The sequence below is a fragment of the Pleurodeles waltl genome, chromosome 1_2 (assembly GCF_031143425.1).
Source record: "Pleurodeles waltl isolate 20211129_DDA chromosome 1_2, aPleWal1.hap1.20221129, whole genome shotgun sequence".
Taxonomy (NCBI): Eukaryota; Metazoa; Chordata; class Amphibia; order Caudata; family Salamandridae; genus Pleurodeles; species Pleurodeles waltl.
Window position 1 is genome coordinate 503,646,467 of NC_090437.1, and position 27,623 is coordinate 503,674,089.

A 27,623-nucleotide genomic window follows, 5' to 3' on the forward strand; every position below is an offset into this window, starting at 1 on the left:
CAGGGTGCAGACTAGTTCTCAATAGCTGAAGAGGCTGTGTAGAAATCCTGAGGTTGCTCAAATAAACGCACTATGATTTGGGGTGCTTATAGAGATGATTTTCAGATCCCTTGACTCAGTGTCCAAGTGGTGCTTTGGGACCCCCGATCTAGACCCTGTTCAGAGGTTTTCAAAGGGCCATAGCGACGAGGAGTCCAGAGAGGCATTCATGAATAAGTACAGTTTTATGCTCCTGATGGAGACTGTTTGTACTGCTGATTATGTTGTGTCTTTCAGTGGTTATGAAACCATAAAACGAATTTCTAACCCAAGGAAAAAAGATCCACTTCTGAAACACTTCTGAAACACCTAACTACAATTAATTAGCAAATTAATCTAATGTGTTTAAGTCCAGGGGAAACAGAGGCAATTGTTTTGGCTCAGTTCTAATGTGTTGTACCACTCATTATTTCCACGAGTACAGCCTTTGCCCCATTATTTCTAGTGATTCAAGAACTTGGTATTCCTAAAGCATGACACCCCATCAACCAAATTGTGCTTCATTGGCACCACTACATCAGGATTCTGTTTCCTGTTATATGTTCTTAGAACTGCCCAATTATTGTATATCCCTAATGCATGACAACTGTAAGGACATTTGGTATATTTACCTCCACACTATGCAAATTAATCCCACTTTGCACACCACCATACCTACCTCAAATAATTCATTTAAATCCACAATGAACCTGCACAACTGTTGCTCAGAGACCATCTTCCTATGCCTCAAAACACTTCGCTCCTGTTGTATTTAAGAGTGAAGTTTAAGATTATCTGTATAGCACAGAAAATAGTGTATGGGATCATCCCACCTTTTCCACAACAAAGATGATACCTTGCTACCTCTTTTGCACCTCACCTTGGTTTCTATTTGCAGAGCTTTATCTTTGGAAAGGCAGATGCTGAGGACTTTATTGTTTCTATCACCACAGAATTCATAGAACTCTATCCCTGTAAAGCTACAGGCCATAAATAATATTAAAAACTCAGGAAGGTTCTTAAAAAGTGCCTCTTGTTTAGGGGTAATAGTTGAAAACATTTCTAGTAGACACAGTTGAGGCTGGTCGAAAGGTCACAAGTTATGTGAATGCAATGTACAGGCTCCAGTTAGGAGAACATTGGGAACACATGGTCAGACTTAAATAAACACCATTCATATATTACAAAAATGCTGTGATGATTGATAGTACATTTTAATCTCTAGAGGTTGACCTTCCTATGTTGGAGAAAACATTAATTCCTTACTTAAGCTAAATCTTCTACCATCTGAAAGAAAATGAGGCAATGGACCTTATATTTCGACTTCTAAAAGAGTTACTTCTCACCTGCTTTTCTGTCCTGTTCACATTTTAAATCTCTGAGGTAAAGGCCTGAGGCAGCATTATGCAATGACATTTATTTTAGAGATTTTTGAGGGATGACCCTGGATTGCATATCATGTCATTCCTGAACATCAAAGATTAAAAAGCAACATTCCAAAATCATCCACCTTCTTCACTATTATTATAGATTGAGTAAATAGTTTCATCTTTAAAGCAAATGGGATTGAAGAGAGAATTTATTTATACATGTGAGAGCCTATTTATGTGCCAGTTTGCATCGCTCTTGCACCATGCAACGTGGTACAAGATCGATGCAAACCTTACAAGTGTATTAAGAAGCACACTGCATGGTCCTGAGTGGCTCCATAAATCTGGAGCGGGCAATGCAGCGCAAATAGCTGAGTAGCCTTACTCTGCCTGGGAAGGCATTCCATGGGTGGTGTGTGGGTGTTTCCATTCAACTCTCATGATTTTGGAGTCATTCCCAGATTTACCAGAAGTGGTAGACCTTGGAATTCGCAAAAAAATATGCCTTGTCAGTTGAGGAGCAACAAGGAGAAATATTGTTATTTCTGCTCATTAAGAATATGCCTCTCAGGATTGCTTTTGTGCAGGAAGGTGGTGCCATGGTGCAAGGGTGCCTGCATTGGCGCTAGTCCGCCTAAAGGGCTCCAGGGCAAGGGAAAAGGCAGGAATGTTCCATATTGCTTTAAACAGCCATATTGCTTTAAACATGGCACATTTCTGCTCTTTCCCTGTCATGCAGTGCAGTGCAGCAAGGGCCCTTATCAGAGCAAAAAAACGTTTAAAAAAAAAGGTTTCGGCAGGAGTCGAGGTGGATCAGGATATCAACTGAATATTCTCCCAATAAAATAACAAGTGGCGGCTCCCGCGCTTATTTCAGGCAAGCCACAAATTGCAGTAAAATGTTTTGCGAAAAAAAATTGCATTTCGGGGGCACGAGTTGGAGCTACCTTGGTGCACAAGTTATTGTTACTTGACATAACTCGCACTGTAGCAGGTGCATTTCTATGGTTTTGTATGTTTAAATTGCAAATTTAACTATAACGTCCATATATATAAAACAAAAGTTGTCATGAGTACTGTAATATCTGGGGGGATTAGCAGTGCATGGCAAGGGCACGAGTTATAGTTACTTAATACAATAACTGAATTTTTATGGTTTTGTACGTTTAAAATGTGAGCCTAATTATATCCTTTTAGCCTTTGTTTTTTAAGTGAGTTTCTATGTCTTTTTTAATTCTATTTCCTAACTATATATTACAGTTACCTTTATTTTTTCAGTGAATTCCATTTTTTTTTTTTTTTTAGTAACATAATTGTTATTACTATATGTTAATCTAACCATCTCTGCACACAGCAGCAGAAGTTGGCTGCAGCACCTGACTATGGCCAGGTCCCGCATCCAACCCCCTGTAACTACCCAGTGCTACGACACACATAGACTTTGGCAGTGAGCAGCAGGGTTGCCTGCAGGGCTTGGCCACAGATTCATGACCAATCTTCACAAAATTTTCCAATAAAAGTGTCTTGTTGCGCATGGAAAGTTTTGGGGTGATCCAAAAAGTGGGGGCAGAGTAAAAGGGAAGGGGAAAAAAGTGTGTTTCCCATGTTAATTCCCATACAGATATTTTACACAACTGCAGCCCGAACTACTGAACGAAATTACACTAAATTTGGCAGAAAAGTAGCTCTTGGTCCCAAAAGTGCCCTTTTTGTAATTTGGTGTAAATCCGTTGAGCAGTTTTTGTAATATTATAGGCAAAATAAATTTGTATATCTGGGTAGAGCCTAAGCACATTTCTCATGGTGAGATATGGTTGGCTGTCAGCATTTCAACCAGGGAGTGCTGGCAGCCATCTTGGGACCAAGGAGAACGTATAAAGGGTGACAACAGATTTTAGTTACAATATAAATCATTTGTTGCTAAGGTGATTTTACCCTGTGAAAAGGCCTTCTGCTGGGATTTCATGAATCATGTTTGAGAAAAAACTGTTTTCCCATGATTTTCCCATAGAGATTATGGAAGGAGCTCCGGAAGCTAAAATGACAGTAGAATTTCTGTAAATTCACACTATCTTCTCAGCCATATGAGAATGAAGTCTGACATTCTCAGTAACACATGTACGTCCTACACGAGCATCCTGTCAGTTGATTCCCCTGTGTTCTACTGCAGCCTTCCAGAGTGTTCTAAAGAACAACTAGAGCACCAACAGTCTTACTTATGACAAAGGTGCGGCACACCTGAAGCTTTCTTGATTGAATCAAACTGGTAAAACTTAAAACATTTAATTCAGAAAGGAAAAAAATGAGGGGGTTCATTTTGCCTTAGAAATTAAGGTTAGTGCTGTAGAAAGAAAAATTAGAACGGATTTTAGTGAGTTCAAAAATATCTTCCTTTTAGACTTCCAAAAAGAGCAGCCTATCAGCTGATTCCCTTGTGTTGTACTGCAGCCTCCCAGAGTGTTCTAAAGAACAACTAGAGCGCTAATTGTATTACGTATGACAAAAGTGTGGCACACCTGAGGTCATCTTGATTGAATTAAAATTCTACATTTAAAACATTTAATTGAAAAAGGGACAACATGAGGGGGTTCATTTTATCATAGAAATTATGGCTAGTGCCGTAGAAAGAAAAATTCGAACATGTTATAAGTGAGTTCTCAAGTATCTTCCTCTTCTATTTCATTAAAACATTCTGACATTTAGATTAGAACATGCACTTTCAATACCAGTAGCAAATTGCTAATTAACTACAGTATTCTAATGAGCAACTAGACTGCTAACCTTCTGAATTTATGCCAAAAGTGTGTCACATTTGACTGCCATCTTGATGGAATCGAATAGGAAAACTAAAAGCACCTTTTAAAGAAGATACTGAAGTAAATGAGATTTGTGAGCTTCATAGCAAATATGTCTCCCATGACTGCCACCAGAGAAAAAAGAGGCCAATGACAGAAGTGTGCAAAACACTTTTCTTTTTTTTTCTTTTGCAGTTTATCATAGTGCAGACTTGTGGTGGAGTGCTTTACATAAGCATCAGTTATATTAAACAAGGACACATTCCTTTTGGGCTTTAGATATGGGAAGGTTAAGTGATTTTCCCAGAATCACAGGATGTCAAGCTGATGCCGAAACTCGAATCTGGTTCCCCAGTTACAAAGTCTGCAGCTCTGGCCGTAATGCCACATTCTGTCCCCTAAGTGTAACATATAATCAAGTGATCAACTGGATTAAAAAACATCAAGATAGCAAATAATGTAAATGTGCTTTGTTACTATTTTAGAACTCAGAAAAGATGTCCTCATTCTAGTCTTTTGGAGTACTAACCCTAATTTCTATAGAAACAAGACCCTCTCATTTTGATAATTACAGGTTTGATTACATCAATATGATGTCTGGGATGCCACACGTTTGAATTAAATATAAAATGTTAGCAATCAAGTTGTTCATTAGAATACTGCTTGGAGGCAGATGTCGGGGCACGGACACCAGATAAATGAGGGCAGAGGAGTGTGCAGAGACAACAAGTTGACCATGCTGGGCAGGCGAGAGGGGCGGTGGCAGCACAATGGACCCTGGAGGGCAGGAGAAAGGGGGCAAGGGCAACAAACCAACCATGCACAGGCAAGAGAGGCTGTGGCAATATAGCAGACCATTGAGGACAGAAGGAAAAGGCCGTGGCTGTACAACCATATATGCCAAAAGACCCGTTTCAGGCAGGATACTGTTTGTAAGGGCTTTATTTTATCTGTCCCCTGACTAAAATCTCTTTTTGAATGGAAGTCAATTAGGAGAATCAATTCCTCAGGTTTTCTTTTGAAATCTCCATCTTACCAAGTTCAAAATGTTGGCAAATATGGTACATTGGATCAATAAGGTCAGGAGGAATGGGGTATGGACATGGACTTGGATAACAGAGGGCAGGAGGGAGATGGGCAGGGGCACCAAGCTGACCTTACAGGGCAGGCATCAGGGGTTGCAGCAGCACAAAACAACGCACAGGGCAAGCAGGACTTCAGTGCAGCACAATGGACAATGGAAAGCAATAGGAGGGGAGAGGGCCATGAACATGGACAACAGAGAGCAGTGGGGAAAGGTGACAATGGCGGCAAACTGATCATACTGGTCATACAGGAGGGAAAGTTGCAGCATAATGGACCAGCATGCACTAAGCACAATGGAGGTCAGAAGGGATAGGTTGTAGCTGGACACAGACAAGAGATGGCAGGGGATGGACCTTCACAATAGACTAGGTAGGGGGGAAGCAGGAGGAGCAGTTGCAGCACAACAGAGCATGAAGGGCATAAGGGAGTGGCAGCAAAATGGACCATGGAGCACAGGAGGAGGGAATAGGGGCATTCGGACAGGCAGGGTGGAGGTAGCGGGGATAGGCAGCAGTCATCTGACCATGCTAGGCAGGTGGGGGGGCAGTGGCAGCTCAACAGAACACTCAGCGTGATAGGAGGGGCAGTGGCAGGTCCATGGAACATGGTGGGCAAAAAGGAGGGAGGGAGCAAGCACACAGACATTGCAGGGCAGGGGAAGGAAGGGAGGGGCAGCAAGCTAAGCACAGAGGCTAAGCAGTAGGGCAATGATGGGGCATAGAACTGGGCAACGGAGGGCAGGAGGAGTGGGCAGGGACATAAAACTGAATGGAGAGCAGTGGTAGCACATTGGACCAGGCAGAGCAGGATGGGGAGGCTGGTGCATGGACTCGGACAACAGCAGGTAGAAAGGAGGTGAACTGGACAGCAAGCTATCTGTTCAGGGTATGGGGAAGGGCAGTGGCAGAACAACAGCCACACAGGGCTTTAATGAGGGACATATACTTGGACACTGGATGGAAAGGAGGAGGTTAGGCAAGAGCAGCAAGCTTAGTGGGGCAGCACAATGCCAGGCCAAGCCCTACATCCAACTCTACCCCCCACCACACAGTGCATTGCGATGGTAATTTTACTTAACATTAAAAAACCCTAGAAATTCGTTGAAAAAAACAAAGGTCACAGGGACATTATAGTTAGGAAATAGAATTAAAAAGCTTAGAAATGCACTAAAAAAACAAAGGTTACAGGGACGTTATAGTTAGATTCAGGTTTTACATGTACAAATCATATAAATTCAGCTGTTATAGTTAGACTTATTTCAAGTAACTATACCTAGTGCCCTAAGGTAACTATAATTCAGGCCCTCGCCATGCACTGCTAATTACCCCAGATGTTACTTCTCTCATGACATCTTGTATGACATTATTGATAATATTACTGTAACATTTGCAGTAAAATTATTGATGAGAAAACTGTGCATGGTGAGGGTGCCAAAGGCCGTGCGCGATGCTGGGTTTTGTGGTTTGTTTGAAATTCCCTGCATAAGTTGAATACAAGGGAATTAACGGTGATTAATGTATCCTTCATTGAGCAAATGTAAAGCAATGTATTATCCATACCAGATCTGTGATTTGATGGTTTTTTTTATCAATGGGGGTGTCAAATTTAGTATTATGTAAACAGACTGCAGCTCCCAGAATTCAAGAGAGTTGGGCTGGAAGAAAGAGTCTATTAAAACTATTGTAATGAACCTTGGATTTTACATGTCACCAGGACCCTGTTTGAAATGTATTGTCTTTATGGTTTAATACATTCCTTGCTAAAGCCAGATTAAAAAAAAACTGTTACTGCAAACAGGTGTGCAACCTTCCTTTGGAAATATACTACCCTGGAATCGTTCCCTGCTGAGGCTGGCACCACATTGACTGGCTGCTCTGATATATTAAGTGCACAAATACCTCAATAAGAAGTGTCATGGTGCTAATATAAATATTAATGGTCAAGACTTTTAATTAAATTTTCAAAGATTGTATTGCACAGAAAAGTGGTCTAACTGTAAATTATTTCCCATAAGTCACAGTGCTCAATTCCTTTGGGGGTCATTTTGCTTCTCTAAACAAATACAATATTTAAACACATTATTTTGTCTTTCCTACACCGTTAGTTTAAAAAACACTGTCACAATTACAATGCTGCTTTTTGGACATTATTCAGTATATCTCACAAGCTCCCTTTTAATTGATATAAACATCCTCCAGCAAATCCTCCCGAGTGTGCTAAAATAAACAATGTAAACAATACACTGCACTTTATTTTCTTCCTTGATATATGTCTTGCTAAACCTACATGTTAGAAATTGTGTCTCTGATTGGCAGAGGTATGCACCCTGTCCAAATAGGGACCACAATCCTAGTCAAGGTAAGTCAGACACACCCTAAATTAACCCTATGGTAGCTAGGCACAGAGCAGTCAGTCTTAACTTAAGAGGCAATGTGTAAAGTATGTGTGCAACCAGTCGTGGCTCTCTGTGGGGGGCGGCACGCAGTGGGGGGGTTGGCGGGAGGATAAATATTATATTATTTAAAAAATTCAAAACTTACCTTCCTCTCTTGGTTGCCGCGCCACCACTCCTTCTTCCTTACAGGAAGCGCAGGCTCCCAGCCTGCCCTCCGGCCAATCCTGATGCTGCTCAGAGCGGCATTAGAATTGACCGGAAACCTGTGCCTGCTATCTCCAGCCCAGCAACACAGTGTCAAGCATGGAGAGAGCCCTGTGCCATGTGTGTTTGGCCGGCCCCAGACAGAGAGCCAAACATAAAAGCACACTGAGGGGAGTGCTCTGTGCACTCCCCTCATTCCTGTCATCCCCAATGCCCCACTATAGGAAAGTACCCTCTTTCTTGGCATGGTTACCCCCATTTTCAGCCTCATGTCAGTGTGCTTGACTGTGTCTACTGGGATCCTGCTAATCAGGACCCCAATAGTTATGATCTCTCCTTCTGAAATTACTTGTAGGATACTGTTAACACAGTATTTCACCCACAATTGGCATACTAGTGCCCCCTTATAAGTCCCTAGTAAATGTATCTAGGTACACAGGGCATATGGGATTCCAGGGGATTCCTACGGGCTGCAGCATATATTTTGCCACCCATAGGGAGTCTATGCAAAGGCTTCTGCAGGACTGTCATTGCAGACTGTGTGAAAAGGTGCAAGCAGCCTTTCACCGCCATTTACACTGCACCAGGTAACTTACAAGTCAGGTCCTCCAGCCCTGAGGGCAGGGTGCAGAACACCTGTGTGTGAGGGCACCCTTGCACGAGCAGAGGTGCCCCCATGACTTCCAGAACCATTTTCCCAGATCTCATGAGTGCGGGGACACCATTTTACACGTGTACTGGACATAGGTCATTACCGATGTCCAGCTACATAATGGTAACTCCGAACATAGGCATGTTTGGTATCAAACATGTGGGAATCATACCCCGTGCTTTTGAAAGTATTGGCTGTATGATCCCATGCACTCTGGGAGCTCCTTAGAGGACTCTCAGTACTGCCATTGTAGCCTTCTGAGGTTTTCCAGGCAGGCCCAGCTGCTGGCACCTCACAGACAGGTTTCTGCCCTCCTGTTGTTTGAAACGCTCAAGCCCAGCAGAACAAAGGATTTCCTTTGGGAGAGGGGTGTTACACCCTCTCCCTTGGGAAATAGGTGTTAGAGGCTTGGGAGGGGTATACTCCCCAGGCCTGTGGAAATGCTTTAAAGGGCACATTTGGTGCCCTCCTTGCATAATCACGCCTACACCGGTTCAGAGACCCCAAGTCCCTGCTGTGGCGTGAATCTGGACAAAGGGAAGGGGAGTGACCACTCCCCTGTCCATCACCACCCCAGGGGAGGTGCTCAGAGCTCCTCCAGAGGGTCCCAGGGTTTTGCCATCTTGGATTCCAAGTTGGTAGGGAAATCTGGGAGCATCTGAGTGGCCAGTGCCAGCAGGTGACGGCAGAGCCCTCCCCTGAAAAGTGCTTAACTGGTTAGCTGACCAATCCCCCTTACAGTTCCATTTAGGGTCTCTCCTTTGGATGGTACTTCAGATTCGGATTGCAAGACTCCAGCAGGAATCCTCTGGAGGAGTCACTTCCCTGCTTCTGCAGGCACCTACTGCAACGATGAACAGCTGTGTGGATCCCCTCTCCTGCTGAGCTGCATGGATCCTGCATCACCTGTGGTGGACTGAAGTGGTCCGAATGGTCCTGACATCCTACTGTCCAACTTTGCTGGAGGTAAGAGCTTGCCTTCCCACGCAAGACACTACTCCCATGAACCATGTATTTTGCAGTTGCCAAGTCTTGTTGGCATCCTTCCACTAAGTCCTTCATGCATCTTGCAGCTCCAGCACCCAGAACTCTATCCTGTGACGCACAGCTTCCTGAGCGGTTCTATGGTGGCGTGGGAGCCTTTGTCGTCCTGCTGCATGGGCCTCTTTTGCACCCTGTTCTATGGGACTCTTGTGCATGCTGCCTGGTCTTCTGTGGGTTCTCTGAGTTTCTGAGAGCCTCCTTTGACTCACCCCTCCCGGGTAGAGTCCACCTGGTCCTTTCTGGTCCTGGGCAGCGCCATTTTCCACTAACCGCGAGCTTTGTTTGTGCCAATGCTTGTTGGGGGACTTCAGCAATGTTAAATCAGACTGCAATCATCCATCCGGTGTGGGACATCATTTTCGCCAACCAGGAACCCGACTCAATCTTCTTTGGTGCATTACTGACTCTTCTTCTTCAATAGTGGTTCTTCTTTTGCACCTTCATCCGGGTAAGCAGGAGCTCCTGTTCTCCCTGGACTCTTCTGTGCTTCTTTGACTTGGTCCCCTTCTTCCAAAGGTCCTCAGGTCCAGGAATCGACTGTTGGTGTCTTGCAGTCTCTTCTGGTTCTTGCATAATCCTTCTTTTCGTTTCTGTGTGTTCTGGGACACTTACTGTGTTTTACTCCTGCTTTCCTCGTCACTGGGGTGAGGTCTAGTACTTACCTATGGGGCTTTGTAGTACTCCCAGCTCCCCTCTACATACTACACTTCCCTAGGTGGGAAACCGACATTCACATTCCACTTTCTTAGTATATGGTTTGCGTTCCCCCTAGGACCATTTCTAACTATTGTGATTTTCACTAATTGCACTGTTTTCTAACTGTTTTTATGCCTAATTCTGCATACTAGTGTGTATATTTTGGGTATTACTTACCTCCTAAGGGAGTATGGTCTCTATGGTATTTTTGGCATTTGTGTCACCAAAATAAAGTACCTTTATTTTTGTAACACTGAACATTTTCTTTCATGTGTGAGTACTGTGTGACTACAGTGGTATTGCATGAGCTTTGCATGTCTCCTAGAGAAGCCTTGGCTGCGCTTTCACAGCTACCTCTAGAGAGCCTGGCTTCTAGACACTGCCTACATTTCACTAAAAAGGGATAACTGGACCTGGTATAGGGTGTAAGTACCTTAGGTACCACTGCAAACCACACCAGCCTCCTACACCCCCCCATTTAACAATGAAACAATAATAAACATGGTTTACTACTGTTTTGTTGTAAAAGGTGATTTTTCTGCCACACTCTGGGTGATGAGTTGCTTTTGAAGACCTTAGCTGCAGAACCCACTTCTGGGGCCCAGGACAGTACAGGAGCACCTCAGGCAAGGGTAGGACTCACAGATGGCAGAGTCCGGCAGCACCAGGAGAGTTGAAAGCAGTCTTTGATGATGTCTCTGAGACTACAGAAGAACAGTGGGCAAGCAAGCATGCCCTTGGAGAATCTTGGGTTCAAGGATGTAGAGAACAGCTCCAGTCCTTCTAACTCCAGGCAAGAAGCAGCAGGCCAACACAGCAAAGCAAGTAGCAAAGCAGCAGTCCCTCATACAGCACAGCACTCAGCAAGCAGTAGGCCAACACAACAATGCAGTTACAAAGTGGCAAGGTCTCCTGGCAGCAATGCAGTCCTTCTTCCAGGCAGAATTTCTTTGGTTTCAGTAGATTTCTGATTTTCTGGGGTTTGGGCTCCAGTACTTATACCCAAATGTGCCATTGAGGTGGGGAAGACTTCAAAGGAGGCCTTTAAAAATACAAGAATCCTGTCCTGCTCTTCCCTGACTCCAGGCACTCTACAGTGGGTTATGCATCCCTTTTTGTGTGGAGAGGCACAGGCCTAGTCAGGAGCTACTTGTCAGATCCTCCCACCCATCTAGCCCAGGTTGGGCAATCAGGATGCAATGTCACACCCAAGCTCCCTTTGTATGTGACTGTCTAGAGGGAATGCACAAAGCCCGGCTGTCACCAACCCCAGACGTGTTTTCAGAGACAGTCAAAAGCACAGAATGGTTAAATTAAGAAAATGCCAACTTTCTTAAGTGGCATTTTTAGACTTGCAATTAAAAATCCAACCTCACCATAAGTTGTGATTTTAAATTGTGAGTCCGGAGATACCAAACTCCATTTTTCTATGTTTACCCAATAGGAAATTATACTTAAAATATGTTTTAAGGTAAGCCCAAATGTTGTCCAATGTGAGAGATAGGCCTTGCAATAGTGAAAAATGAATTAAAGAGTTTTTCACAATCTGGACATGTTAAACTTAAAAGTACATGTCCAACTTTTTAAATACACTGTACTCTGCTCTTGGAGCTAACTAGGGCCTACCTTATGTGTGACTTACATGTATTAAAAAGGAAGGTTTGCGCCTGGCAAGTGGATGCACTTGTCAGGTCAAAATGGCAGTTCAATACTGCACACATATGCTCTACAGTGGCAGACCTAAAACATGTTTGAAAGGCTACTGTAGTGGGTGGAACAATCAGCGCTGCAGGCTTACTAGCAACATTTAATTTACAGGCCCTGGGCACATATCGTGCACTCTAAGAGGGACTTAAAAGTAAATTAAATCTGCCAATCAGGTACTGCCCAATTATACCATGTTTAGAGAAGAGAGCACATGCACGTTAGCACTATTTAGCATTGGTAAACTGCCCAGAGTCCTGAAACCAACAAAAACTGGGTCAGAAAAAGAGAAGGAGGAAGGCACATGTTTGGGGATGACCCTGCAGAAAGGGTAATTTCCAACACAACCCCCTCAAGCCTAAAGCGAGGGTGAACCAATCAATGCCTGATAGTCTTCCTTGCCTATGGCGCTAGAACATGGACAATGGCCCAGTTTTAAGTTCTATGCCTCTCTGAACCCAGTTAGATCCCTCTGTCTATTCTCTATGGACCAACTGAAATGACCCATGGGGAACGCTTCTCCTCATCTATAGACCTCATCTGTACAACAACTAATTTTAACTTGCTCACAGATGCACACCCATGGGCAGACAGTACCACCATGGCCAACAAAGTAATGTGGTCCATTCCAGTCCTTGGGTCTGACTTCTGTCATCAACCCAGGGGAAATTCTGTCTACAAGGACAACAACCAACAGACACTACTCATGGTTGTCAGTTTCAACAACCAGACCCCAGGTCATCCAGGAATCTTTGACCTCTGTGGTTTCTGAGAATGAGCAAAAGTAACCCCAGGTGACGTACACCTTTTTTTCCACTCCACCTCCCACCAGTTCAGGGGTGGTACACTGAAATTGGTCCTTCAACCCATGGTCTGTACCCTCAGGCTGGACAGGAGTCAGGGTGGGCTCTCCCTCTCCTCCTTCTGGGGTCTTGTACCCTCCGCTTTATAGTGGTACCCCTTAAACACTGAACTGTTAGGGTGCTTGTGGTGGCCACCCCTCCCAGTTCCCCTGATACCAGGGACAACTCATTTCCCAGAAGGCAGTCTATTGGAATCCGGTGACTAACTATGACCCCCTTTTGGTTCACCTCCCTACCCCACCGTAGGGACACCAGGGCCTTTTTGGTGAAGAACCCCTGCCCATGGACTGGAGTCACCATACACACCTGGCCAGTGTACTGCTCTGGGGAAACTAGCCTTTCCATTGGCTAGTCCTGGTGTTCCTCAGAGCAGTAATTGGGACTCCGTTCACTGTCACCTGATGGAAGTAACGCCTCCCACCCACAGTGTATAGTCTCAATGTACAACGAAAAACACACTTTGGAGAATGTATTTGCTTTAATTTCCTTTCAACACACTTTGCATTTGACATTTTATTTATAATAACACACATTTGAAATATTATCACATTAGTCCACAAAAAACACATAGATTTCTCCAAACATTGTCGGACATATCTCCAGTTTTGGCAAACAATGGATGCTCCCCTGTACTATTATCAAGTAACAAATTGTCTATTATAAAGATACATGATGATTAACTTATATTACATAGGCCTACATTGCCATGTTGCGTTTTAGATGTTATTCAGAAACCACTTTGCTTTTAACCTTGTGGTTGGTAAATGTCACCAGAACCCCTGAGTGGCAATATAGGCCCATAATGCTGTTATGTATTCTTTCTATGGGGCATATTTATACTCTGTTTGCGCTGAATTCGCATGATTTTTTTTAATGCTAATTCAGCGCAAACTTAACTCCAGATTTAGATTTTGGCACTAGACATGCCTAGCGCCAAAATAGTGAAGTTAAAGTAATTTTTTGCCTGCGGAAAACTACCTTGTGTCAATGAGATGAAAGGTAGGAATTCTTGGGCAAAAAAAGACGATATGGCCTTAGTGCCATATTTATCCCCCCTTGCTAAAATCAAGCACGGGGATGGGGGCCTTAAATAAGGGCGGTAAGCTTGCTTAGAGCCATTATTTAACACCTGGGTCAGGGCAGGCATTAGGGGACCTGTGGGACTTTTTCAATGGGCAGAGACCATGGAAAGAGCCCACAGGTTATCTTCCCTAGCCCCAGGGACACCACCACCCACGCCAGTGGGACAGCGGACGAAGGGGGACCCCATCCCAGGTAAGCAGAGGTAAGTATTATTTTTTATTTTCTATAGTGTCATCGGGGGGCCTAACTCGGGCCTCTCTACATGGCACTGGGCCCAATGGCCATGCCCAGGGGACATATGTCCCCTGGGCATGGCCATTGGGGTGGTGGGCATGACCCCTGTCTTTACTAAGACAGGAGTCATGTGCATGGGGTTTTAACATCAGAAAATGACGCTAGTCTGGTTAGAGGTATTTTTATGCCTCTGCCCAGACTAGCGTCAACCTTTGAAGCAAAACCCCCTGTTCTGCCTAAGCCTCCCCCACCCGACTAGCATCCTTTTTTATGACGCTAGCTGGGCCTTACCACCAGCTACCATCATACCATAAATATGACACTCGGCCGGCGTCCTGGGATGGTGCCAGCCGGCGGTATACGTTTTGACACTAAACTGAGTTAGCACAGTTAAGAGACAAAAAGTATAAATCAGGGCCTATATATGTTGGATTGGTGCTTTTATTACACAAAATTCAGTGGTATAAAAAGACTTATTACAATGGGAAAAGTCATGTTGTGTGGTATATTCCCTTTATCTGGTTAAAATGTTCAGGTAAACTAATCCAAATGGACAGTAATACTAGTAGGGCATCCTCAGTATTCTTGAAAACTGGTATTTTCAGTATCCTCAAAAACTTTACACTTCAAACGTTTCGAATAACTCTATCATAAATTGCAAGGATATCAAGGAACCCGAATTGATGCTTAGAGAAGCAGCATTTGCATGTGCAAACATACTCTGTGGTCAATTTACAAAAGCATGTATACTCCTTTGTAAATCAACATCAGACATCCAACTCCGTATTAGTAGTAAAATTGCAGAGGCACAAATCTTTATATGTATACTAATTGTATTTGAATGGTCCTGTTCCATTCCCATTTTAGATGTTATGAAGCCAATTCACAAAGGCGTGTAAGAGTACTTAAATTAGTACTGCTTTATATATTTCAAAATGCCTTTGTGAGTATGCCTGAATATGATCAATTGCTTCTTTCTGATAAATAAGGATACAAACGTATATCAAATGTAGCTACATTTACCATTCCAGCAACCAAGGTATTCATATTCATGATGTGGCGTTTTCCTTTCAGGTGGTAAAAATGATGATTGTTGTCGTGGTGACATTTGCAATATGCTGGCTTCCTTATCATATCTACTTCATCGTCACTACATTGAACAGGCAATTGAACCGATGGAAATATATCCAGCAGATTTACTTGGCTAGCTTTTGGCTTGCAATGAGTTCCACCATGTACAATCCTATTATCTACTGCTGCCTTAACAGAAGGTAAGATATTATTTTAGAATCTTCTGTACCACAGTCATCCCAAATGCCAAAACTATTTTCTAAACCCTGTGCAGCACCTGCAAAATAATCTAGCAACCTTTAACTTGAGAAGCTGTTTGTTAATATGCACTATTTACTATGATCCCTTTTAGCAGAACTGCCTCTTTCATGTTTCTTGTTTGCACTTTATTGCCATATTAGATAGCTATTTCTACATTCCTGGGTCCTATTATTTGCAATCTTAAAACAAGATTTGATAATTTTTCATGAAAAGCATCACAACAACCAGATGTGCTGCACTGAGTTGTGCAAGGCGGGAAAACAGTGTAGCGCTATGTCTATTAGTATTGGCATGCTGATTCTGTCAACCCCAGCGCTGGTGATCCACAACCTTACATAGTTGAGAGCAGTGTTCCCTTTAAGGTGCGCGCATGAGCGCCCGCGCATCTTAACTTTCCCAAGCGCACAATCTAGATTGAAAGCGCGCACACTTCACAAATCTTGCAAAATACTGTTTTCAGCTGCTTTCACAAATGCAAGAGGCACGAAGACATAGGCCACGTGTGTGTGTTCGAGAACCACAGAGAGAAGCAGATACAATCTAGTGTGGAGGAGAATTTCACTGTGGAAGAGAAGTGCGGAGGGCTGCAGAGGGTCACAAGGTGCGCAGCACCTGGCTTCAGTGCAGTCACTTGCTGCATTAGTTTGGTGATATGGGAGCGGAGACAGGGGCATACAGGCAGCACTGGCATCTCTGATTAATGTATTTTGGAAGGGCATGACTCTAAGGCCTGGTAATAATGTTTTGCTTAAAGTGACAGCTGATGCTCCTGCAGGAAGGGCTTCAGCTGTTCTTGTCCCAGCCCTTCCACTCGTGGATAAAGATCAGCTTGATCATTCTTTGTGCATCAGTGCATGGGCCGGCTGGCGAGCTGAAACCTCCATCCCAGGACCCTGATAACGCTGCATCTGCTGCATAAACGGAAGATATGCATCTGCAGAACACTAAATGTAGCATTTTCTTCTAGGGGCACCAGCTCACTGTGTCTATGTAGTGTGCATGAGCTGTCCTTATTACCAGGGGAGTAGCTACACATTGTTGCAGCAGGTGCAGTGGCACCAGAGACCATTAATTAATGTAAACTTCCATATTTTCCTATTCCAACAGCAGTTGAAGGGGCCACACTCCTTCCTTGCTCCAAAGATCAGGGTATTGCTAAGCTACTTCCTATTACCTGGTCTTTTCACAATATGCATAAACCTGAGCTACGTGCCACTGCTAGCAATGATGGAGGATTGTACTTTCTGACTGGAAAGTGAATTTGCTCAGGACCTTGCACAGATAACAGTAACATTATGTGTAGCTGCAGCACCACTGTCTGAGAAGGTAGGAAATGTTTTCCTACCTCTTTTCGGTTCATGCTGGCTTCCCTTCAACATAAAATAAAGTTTTCTGTTTGTTTCATTTACAACCACAGTTTGCGTTTATAAATGTTGCACTCATAATAATCACTGTACAGCACATACAGTGGAAATACACACCACACACATTCTTACATCAACAGTCACTCCATTACCTTCCCATTTTAAATAAAATATTCTTTGATGCATGAATGCTTCATGTATAATTCCAGTGTGCATTACCTGAGAGGATGAGGTTTTACACATTTTGTGTATTTACAGTTTTTAATGCAATATATGTGACTCTTGTACAGTGCATACTGTGAACTGAGTCACATCTATGTGTCTTATTGGGTAGAAACTGTGGATGTGTGATTATGATGGGATGTGATTGAGAGCTCTGTAGTTAAGGCAGAATGCAGTGCCAGTTTCTCACAGAGCCTGTCACTGAGTCCTACAGTTGTTCAGACTACATGTACCTCCAATGTTGGCCTCTCTCAAACCATAAAGAGTGCTGGTTATATGTATGCTAACTAACTGTGGAAACATGGGTGGAAGAGTAACACAACTTCACAAATATGACCACCAAAAAGAAACAAAATGCAGCGCTTTCAGCAGGTAAGGGGGTGAGTGGTGTGTGTGTGTGTGTGGGGGGGGATGCTGAAGTAGATGAGGTGAAATGAAGTATGTTCAGCAGAGAGTGAAAAAATGGCGTACAAGAGGAAAAAGATGACATGTGAGATATGCATATTAAGGATTTCAGAAAGCAGAGGGAGAAAAGGATGTAAGTGTCTAACAGCATGAGGGACTGCAGAGAACACTGGTGTGAAGAGGAGACATTATCAGTTCACCGTATCGCAATAAAACCATTGCTGCTCATTTGTGTGATACAGCTAAATTCTTTGGCAAAGCCAATAGGTCTGGCCTGTTTTAGGAGCAGGTCCAATGTTGTGTTATGCCTGGATTTAGTAACAGAAAAATCTCAAAGGCACCAATTGCTGGTTAAATGTGCTGCAGGGTAAAGCCCAGGATTCTGGTTCACACGTTTCCAGCCATAAACTCTTGCAACGGATGCTTGGTTACACTTCTTTTGCCAGGCCCCTTTTAGAGATTCCTCAACAGTTTGTCTACCTAAAGTACTGGTGTATGTGTGCAATACTGTAAGGACTCCCTTTGAATTGGCACTGTCGGAATGGCACCAGAGTGTTGCCTGTATCCTCCTCAACTCCACCGCATCTGCATACAAGGTCAGGGAGACAAGTTGAAACACTCCTTCTAGATACTGATGGTGGGAAAGTACATTTGTGGTACGCCTCATACTTTGTTATTGTATGGTCTCAGGAGCTCGGTGTGATTTTGAAGAATGGTTCTTGGACTTACAATCTGATGCTGCATTTTCAGAGTAATGAATAGTCAGATGTTATGTTATATTTTACGGTTGTGGCAGTCTGCTGCTGGAGTCCTACACTTTCAAGCCCTGCATTCTCAATTTGCTGTGCTGTCATCATTGCACTACAAATAAACTGAAATGCAACTATTAATGAAATACCCTATTTTTAATTTGAAAGAATCTTGGCCATATTTCTTGCATGCCACTTACTGTATTGTTTCATGCGGGATATTCTAAAGGATCGTATCTGCCTCAACCCTCCCTATGAATTTCTAGGCTTGCATAGCTCTATCTCTCGTGCAGCATAAATGCCAGGGAAAAGCTGTATCACAGAAGAAGTAACCCACAATGTGGGTTTATAAAGCTGTTTAGCATAACAAATGCTAATAAAGAAACATGACCACATGCCTGTTTGGCCTAAAGTGGAACCCCAGATAACTCTTGTATGTATGATCATTTCCTGGTGCACATAGCTTTGGCTGCAATGCACAGAGATGTTACACTTTTGCACACAGTTGAAAAAAGTTAGAGGGAACATTGGTTGAGAGTATCCTGTCTACCATAGGATTTCGATTGGGAGCATACCCTTCCATCACACATTTTTAAGTCTACTTAAATGGAAAGGGTTCGACTCATTAGATGTGTGCTGTGAACTTCAGCACACATGCAAATATATAGGTTTTGTGACAAATGAAAACATTTCTGCTTGAAGCACCAGCTTCAAAAAGGGATTCGTTTTCGATTCAAAACTTGATGTGGCTATCTGAGAAGACCAGTCTCTGCATTGAAGATTTCATATGTTTGCTCTGATATGCATAGGCAACCTTGCAGCAACACACCCTCGAAACAAAGTAACACAACATAGCACAAACCATTTTTGTGCTGCGACAAGGACAGGCTTCTACTATGAAATGTATTTTTGTCCCGAATAGTAAATACCATGCGCCACCTTGTATCGCTTTGCACTGGCTCAGGACATAAGTGAATCTGGGCCATAGTTTCTACTCTGTCTACTCAGGAAAGTTTCACTGGAGTGACTCAGGAAATGAATTAGATGTTACCTATATAAAATAAAACACAGTTTCTTCTTCTGTGCCTGGGAAGGCAGAATGTGCAATTGTGGACATTTCCGACTTCAATCATTGTTAGCATTTGATAATGTGACAAAAGGTAGTTCATTTTTTCATAAGGCATGTATTTAGGTACCTTTCTGATCCTATGCCATTGAGATTGATTGGTGCATTTTCTCTATGAAAGATTTCCAACATTTCGAATTTGATTTTGTAATCTGAGTTATTTTGAGACGTAAATTGCTAAGGGTGTTAAATGCATCTCAGAACAAATTTAATATATATACAGCAAAAGCAGAATAACTAAGAAGGCCTTCTGAAGATTTGCATATTTCATAGCCCTGAATATAAGTCTAAGATCTGAACAGCTGATTTTTAAAAATGCCTTGCCCCAGGCACGGGGAGTGCCAATTCTAACATGTTTCAGTGCTGTCACCAAGATAGTGTTTTCTGAAGCCCCTATTCAGCCACCTGTAGCTGTGTGGGCCTGGATTCTGCTCTTCACAGTGGCACCAAGCCTTACTCCTCTGATTCAATGTTGAGTGATGGAAAGAGCTGCAACCCAGCCAACCAACTGCAGGTGGAAGGCATCTGCCAAGTCTGGGTCTCCTAGTCTCATCATGGACCACCAAAAGCCAGGAGGGCTTAGGAAGGCTTATGAAGAAGCTAACAAATCTGTCAATTTAATCCTGCCTCTTTACTCCCAGGGCAAGCTAAGAGAATCAATTTTGCCCACCAGTTTCTTAGCCGCAAATCATTCAATCCAGCTCCAAACATACTGGACTCTGCCCAGCCAAGATGGCAGTCTAAGTTGGCCACAGCAATGTGATTTGTCCAGGCATTCACAGAACTCCACCCACATATAACAGTTAGGCCCGTATTTATACTTTTTGACGCTAAAAAAAGTTTAGCGCCGGCTAACACCATTCTGAAGCGCCATGCGGGCGCCGTATTTATTGAATGGCGTTAGCCGGCGCTAGCAGACCGGCGCTGCCTGGTGTGCGTGGAAAAAAAACACGTACACCAGGCAGCGCCGGCGTTGGGGAAAATGGCGTTAGGGCTTCTTAAAATGGTGCAAGTCAGGTTGACGCAAAAAAATCGCCTGCACCCGATTTGCGCCATTTTTAACGACGCCCAGACGCCATTTACATGACTCCTGTCTTAGTAAAGACAGGAGTCATGCCCCCTTGCCCAATGGCCATGCCCAGGGGACTTATGTCCCCTGGGCATGGTCATTGGGCATAGTGGCATGTAGGGGGGCACAAATCAGGCCCCCCTATGCCCAAAAAAAAATTTAAAAAAAAATATATATATACTTACCTGAACTTACCTGAATGTCCCTGGGATGGGTCCCTCCATCCTTGGGTGTCCTCCTGGGGTGGGCAAGGGTGGCAGGGGGGATCCCTGGGGGCATGGGAGGGCAGCTGTGGGCTCATTTTGAGCCCACAGGTCCCTTAACGCCTGCCCTGACCCAGGCGTTAAAAAGAGGCGCAAATGCAGGTTTTTTTGCCCCGCCCACTCCCGGGCGTGATTTCTGCCTGGGAGTATAAATACGACGCATTTGCGTCGCAGTCATTTTTTTAGACGGGAACGCCTACCTTGCATCTCATTAACGCAAGGAAGGCGTTCACGCAAAAAAATGACGCTCTTTCCTCATACTTTGGCGCTAGACGCGTCTAACGCCAAAGTATAAATATGGTGTTAGTTTTGCGCCGAATTTGCGTCGAAAAAAACGACGCAAATTTGGCGCAAACGGAGTATAAATATGCCCCTTAGTCCTATACATGCTGGGGGCTGAGGGTGGACCCAGGGTGTTGGTTCTACATGAAGTAATTGACACTCCAGCCATGAAAGAGAGATTATGGGAAATACTTTTCCTCTAGAAACAATTTTCCAGTTTGGTATGGTTTTGTTCTTGCATGTCAGGGACTGCTGGGATGCAAACATCCAAGGAAAAAAATCTGTATTGAAATTCTGGTTCCTCTGTATGCGGTAAGCTGAAACTTCTGTCAATGGCAGATATTTAGACTGGTCTTAGACCCCTAGAGATTAGCAGCCAAGAGGATTGAGTAGTAGGTTTAAGATTTATTTTGCATCTCTAGTGTTAAATATCTAGATCTGCAACATGGCCTTTACTGTTTATTAGCACTCTGAGAGTCAAGAATCAGCAGCTTCCTTACACCCTACTCTGCATTCACCTGGATCACTTGTGCTGCATTTCCTCTGGACTGCTACTTTCAGAACACTCCGAGAGTGATCACCCAATGGGACCCCTAGTTCACCGTACCTTCCCAGTGTACCTTCAGCATACCAGTCAGAGGGAGTGACAGGTTGGGTAGCTATTCTTGCCAGCATATGGCCTATCACTGTGAGAAATCTCTGTACAGCATCGTACCAGGAAAGTGAAGATGTACTACACTCTATAGAAATCCATAATAGCATCAAAGTGCAAAGCACCACCACGTGATGAAACAAGTTTCAAGGCATACCGAAGACCAATTTTCTGACATAATTCTCTACTGTTCTGCAAAGGAACTACCAAGGAAGTCTAGCTCAAGGTTGTGGGAAAATGTAAAGGAAGGGTATGTTACCTTTACCATGCTGCCTTTACCATGTGATACCTTTACCACAAAGACTTTATCATACAGGTAAATATCATGCATACCAGTTATTTTGGGGTATTTTAGAACACTTGGATTGATCACCCAAGTATTTTCCTTTTTTTAATGACATATTAATTTGTCTGTGTGTGTGTGTACATTTCTATCTATAACCATATGTGTATATTTATGATGCATACATATACTTATGTTACTATCTGTAGGAAAGTACCCTCTTTCTTGGCATGGTTACCCCCTTTTTCTGCCTGATGTCAGTGTATTTGACTGTGTTCACTGGGATCCTGCTAGCCAGGACCCCAGTGATTATGCTCTCTCTCCCAAAACTCTGTATTTAATTCCACAATTGGCATACTGGTGCCCCCTATAAGTCCCTAGTATATGGTACCTAGGTACCAAGGGCATTGGTGTTCCAAGGAATCCCTAGGGGCTGCCGCAGTTATTCTGCCACCTATAGGGAACCTATGCAAAGGGTCCTGCAGGCCTGCCACTGCCGTCTGCGTGAACCGGGTGCATGCCCCCATTTTCACTATAGGTCACTACACCAAGTCACTATAAGTCAACCCTGTGGTAAGTCCTCTCAGCACAGAGGATAGGGTGCATATACCTGTGTGTGAGGGCACCCCTGCATTAGCAGAGATACCCCACAAACTCCAGACTCCCCTTTCCATTGTCCAGTTTCACGCCTGATCAGGGACTGGAGGTCCCTGAACCTGTGTATACTGGTTTATGCAAGCCCCAGGGGTGGTGCCCAGAGCTCCTCCAGAGGGTCCCTGGGTTTTGCTTCTTTGAATTTAAGATTGGCTGGGAACTCGCAGAGCATCTGAGTGGCCAGGCAGATGATGTCAGAGCCCCTTCCTGATAGGTGGTCAGCTAGGTGACCAATCCCCCTTTCAGGGCTATTTAGGGTCTCTCTTTTGGGTGGTTCCTCAGAATCGGCTTGCAAGATTCCAGCAGGAGTCCTCTATATCCCTTACTTTGACTTCTGGCCAAAGAAACTGCATCTGGACCCGACAATCTGCAACAAAGACAAAGACTTCACCTCTAACATTGTTTCTCCAGCTCCTTCCAGTTTTTGAATCATTACCCGGGTTGTGCATCCTCTGAGGACAGCCCGTCTTCAGTCTGCACAGGAAAGAAGAAGGAATCTCCCTTGGAGGGAATGATTCACTCCCCTGCATCTGCAGGCACCAACAGCAATTATGACTGGCTGTGTGAATCCCCTTTCCTGCTGAGCTACATGGATCCTGCAACATGGGTGGTAGTCAGAAGTGGAGCAGATGGTCCTCTCTACCAACTTTCCAACTTCGGTGGAGGTATGCCCTTGTCTTGCCACGCAGGACAGTACCCGCGTGCATCACGTCCTTTGCAGCTGCCAAGGTTTGTTGCCACATCTTCCAAGGGATCTTCAGTCTTCATGTAGCTCCAGCTCCAGCACTCCTTCCTGTGATGCACAGCACCCTGAATGGCTCTCCTGCGGCGTGGGACTCCTTTTCATAGTGCTGCATGGGCTCCTTTTGCACCTTCTGTATCCCTGTCGTGTGGAACTCCTGTGAGTGCTGCCTGTGCTTCTGTGGGCTTTCTGCAATGCTGACGGTCCCTTCTGACTCCCCCGCCTGGGTTGAGTCCTCCTGGGCCTTGCTGGTCCCTGACAGCACCACTTTCCGACAACCACTAGTTTTGCCTGTGCCAAGGCTTGTTGATGAAATCCAGACATGCAAACCCAACTGCAATTTTTCTTCTGCGTGGGACATCACCTGCATCTTCCAGGAACTCGACTCCGACTCCAGGGCTGCAGTGCTGACTCTTCTTCCTCACCGTTGACCAACTCTTGCAATCCTAAGCTTGGTGGGTAGGGGCTCCCCCTAGGTCCACTATTCTCTATTGTGTTTTACACTATTTGCACTGTTTTGTTTTCAACTATTTTTATGCCTGATTCTGACAACTAGTGTATATAACTTTTGTATTACTTACCTTCTAAAGGAGTATTGCCTCTATAGCAATTTTAGTGTTGTTTTACCATAATAAAGTACCTTTCTTTTTGTAACACTGAGTGTATTCTTTCAGGTGTGTAAGTGCTGTGTGACTACAATGGTATTGCATGAGCTTTGCATGTCTCCTAGATAACCCTTGGCTGCTCATCCACAGCTACCTCTAGAGAACATTGGTTCTAGACACTGCCTACATTTTACTGTTAGGGATACCTGGACCTGTTATATGGTGTACGTACCTTAGGTACCCACCACACACCAGTCCAGCTTCCTGCACAATGTCACCTAATGTAAAATAATAATAATAACGATAATGATTAAGGAGGTTTAGGGTTGTAGTGATAATTCGGGCAGGGTTTCCATATAAACAGCATTTTCTGTTTTTTTAATACATTTGCGGTCACTCAAAGATTCTTTATGAAACTTTCCAAAAATTTGTATCCACCATTGTCCCTTCATTGAACATTTTGTGCTTCTCTGTCAAGCAGAATCAAAGAAAAAAGAAATGTTGTTCTCCAAATATAGTAAAAAGGCCATACAGAATTAAATCATATTTGGTGTAAATCCATTCAGCCTTTTTAAAACAGTTATTGGTTAGAGAGGGCCTCATGTTTTGGCATGAAGGATTTAACCCTCCAAAACTTTAACTACATCTGGATGGATGGGACCGCTGTACTCCACTGGAAATCCCAGGGTGACATAACAATATAAAAAAAATTGCAATTCTGCTTGGTCGAGGGGCTTTTTCTTCCATCACTCATTATGTACTGCAGTACAGCTCCTTGCACCAGTGTATCAAATGATCTGATTGGCTGATTCCAGCACTAAGGAAATGCTGAGGCCACCATTACAGGACTCGCGTTTCAGTCCTAGAAGCCAGCACACATTGAAATACAACATAAAGGGGCAGGGTGTCCACACCCAGAGCCCAGTACTATTTGGGGAGGCCAAAAGGAACCATCTCTTAAGTCAAATAAAAATAATTTGGATTGCCTGTTTCCCAGTGTGGACCCCTTTGTAATGCTGGACTACACTACCACAACACATTAAAAATGTGAAGCTCTGGTCATAGACCAAACCATGCAGCCTGCCACTATTGTGCAGGGTGTAGTCCATGTGGAGAGGGGGTTGGCTGCCTGCAGTAGGTCAGGCACAGAGACAATGCACTGCTGGCCACTGCTGAATGGTGTTTGGAGTGGGGCTGCTCGCTCGTTGGTTAGGGGGGCGTGCCTGCTGTTGGTTGGGCACAGGACCTGGCCTCAGGTGTACAAGAAATCTTAAAGAGGTCATGCCCTATGTAATGCACACTGCTGAATGGTGTTTGGAGTAGGGGCTGCTCGCACGTTGGTTAGGGGGGCGTGCCTGCTGTTGGTTGGGCACAGGACCTGGCCTCAGGTGTACAAGAAATCTTATAGAGGTCATGCCCTATGTAATGCTTCTATAGAATAATTGTAGAGGACTCCTGATATCACCCAGGTCACTGAATTGTGGGCTCTCAGTTAACATAGTTTCTGTTTTAAAGTGGAGCATGTTAATCAAAACACAGATATTTCATGACAGCTATTCATTGGAACATGACACCTTTGTAAATTATTATCAAACAGAGAAAATTAATTAGTGACACTTGAGCCATATTCACAAAGGTGCACATAGACCTGAAGTCTAAATTTAGGCCTGAAGTGTATATTTAGACTTGAAGTATAGGGGCCCCATTCACAAAGATAAACTTAGACTTCATGTTTAGATTACAACTAAGAGAAGCATGATAATTGTAGCTAGAATCATTGTTATTTGGCTCAAGGACCTGCCAGATCTTGTTTGATATCTAGTATACTTTGAATATGCAGTATCTACCAGCTTTGATGAAACACAACTAAAGGAGACCCCCCCTCCCTCCCTCCACCCACTCAGCCAGGAGCTTTAAGGCCAGGGGCCCCTCTGCCCCTGCACAGTGGTAGCCAGTGCTATGTTTGTCACTGTGTGCTGTTGAGGGGGCCCTCTGGAGCTCAGGCACCCCTCACCATAGGGGCTGCGGGGCTTTTGTTATACCACTGCCTATCAGACCTTTCTGGGGTATAATAATTTGGTCAAAGCTTTCATAATGTGGAAAAGGCCTGCAGGGGTCTCAAACGTTCGGCAAGCGCAGAAAATCCAAGCATGAAAGAGGAGTTATAATGTAGTCAGAAAACAGGAAGTGACATACCATCTGTACTCCAAGACAGTTGTAAAGAATGAATGGCCTATTCAAGGAATCTTATAATACAAAATTCATATTTGGCAGCTAGTTTCAACTTACTTGAATTTTTTTTAGGAAGTATAAAGGGATGTTGGTCTTCTTGATCTGTTTGATTTTGAGTTACATGAACTGACTCTTGAGGACTAGAAGATCGAATCTCAATATTGCTCAGCTGACTGTGGAGAATATCAATATTCTTTGAAGTTTTGCATTTTATGATGCAAAGTCTTCAGTGCTAGTAAGTCCTTTCTATGTGCAATTGAAGCAAGTCATAATTGGAAGATAGTGATGGAGTGGTTGCATCTCCTTCAACGTTTAAGTCAGCTCCATCTTTTCTCTGATCATGAGAGGCCACATTTTGCCTAGGTGATATGGAGTGAGCTGGGCGAACTGTGGAGTCTGTGTTTCCCTGAAAGAGAGAGGGGCTGCATGGCAGGGCACGGAGTGTTTGTAGCGATTAGTTTAATGCCCTCTGGATCACAGAGCATCTTTTTTTCATCCTTGGACCCTTTTGAGTTGGAGCTGCCTATCCTTTGGCATTAATCCTACTGACAAGTGAGGAATTCCACTTGCCCATCACATAACCCTCTGCCACTCGCTCTGCATTCTCATGGCCGTATTTAGATGGGTCCCGGCCCTCTCTGAAACAAGGATTCACTTTCACTCTCTGCATCTGACCCAGAGTTAAATGTATGGCTTCGGGCCTCAAAAAAATCAGATGAAGACAAGAAAGCCTTTAAAGTCTCCTGTGTCTCATGAGCATACATCCCTGCCATATTGCTTTTCTAGGATAGGTAGTCAGTCCCTATATGGGCAGAAGAAACTAGAAACATTCCCAATGGGCCTGGGTCTTCCTCAAGCCCGGGTGCAGAGTATCCAATGTGGACACGCCATCACCCTCCCAGCTGAGCAATCCGACATCGCGAGGTGCCAGGATAGTAAACAGAAGGGGCCTGTGGCACTGAGAGATCAAGAGGGCGGTAGTGAGGCCGGGATTTAAAAGCTGTGTAGCATGGAGCGGTGAAGGCCACTAGGAACCATACCAGTAGTCAGAAACTCCAAGGTAAGTAGCATGTTTTTAAATGGTTACAACAGTCAAACTTGAACTCCCCCAGTCAAGTTGCCGACTGCAGATCTCGACATGAGAAATGCAGTCAGCTACTTAGCACCATGATCATCAGCCACTTCCTTCCAATCTGACTGAAATAGTTTTTGCTTTAATGAGGACATTTCAGACTCTGAAAATCTCCACATTAACCACTCTAACAAGTGAAGTTTTCCTCCTAGATTGATTTTTCTTATTATCAGTTTTCTCATGCTTTGAGTCCTTTCCAAGATTGGTACTCTTCCAAAAAGTACATCTGGTTTTTGAACTTGGTCTGCAGTCAAAGTCTCTAGCTTTTCTACTTTACTCTAGTTTCACCTTTTGAAGATGATGGTCTGGGTCAGAGAGTGATTTTGCAAAGTCTTGACATAACATAACCATTTCCTTCTTAAACTCC

General features: G+C 43.9%; 1 protein-coding gene across 1 annotated transcript in view; it reads left to right on the forward strand.

Moving 5' to 3' along the window:
* TACR3 (tachykinin receptor 3) overlaps window positions 1–27,623 on the forward strand; it is a 1,184,508-nt gene that overhangs the window by 1,057,347 nt on the left and 99,538 nt on the right. The window contains exon 4 of the mRNA XM_069241463.1: window positions 15,219–15,415. Coding sequence (XP_069097564.1) covers window positions 15,219–15,415 — 197 coding nt within the window. The remainder of the gene's footprint in view (window positions 1–15,218; window positions 15,416–27,623) is intronic.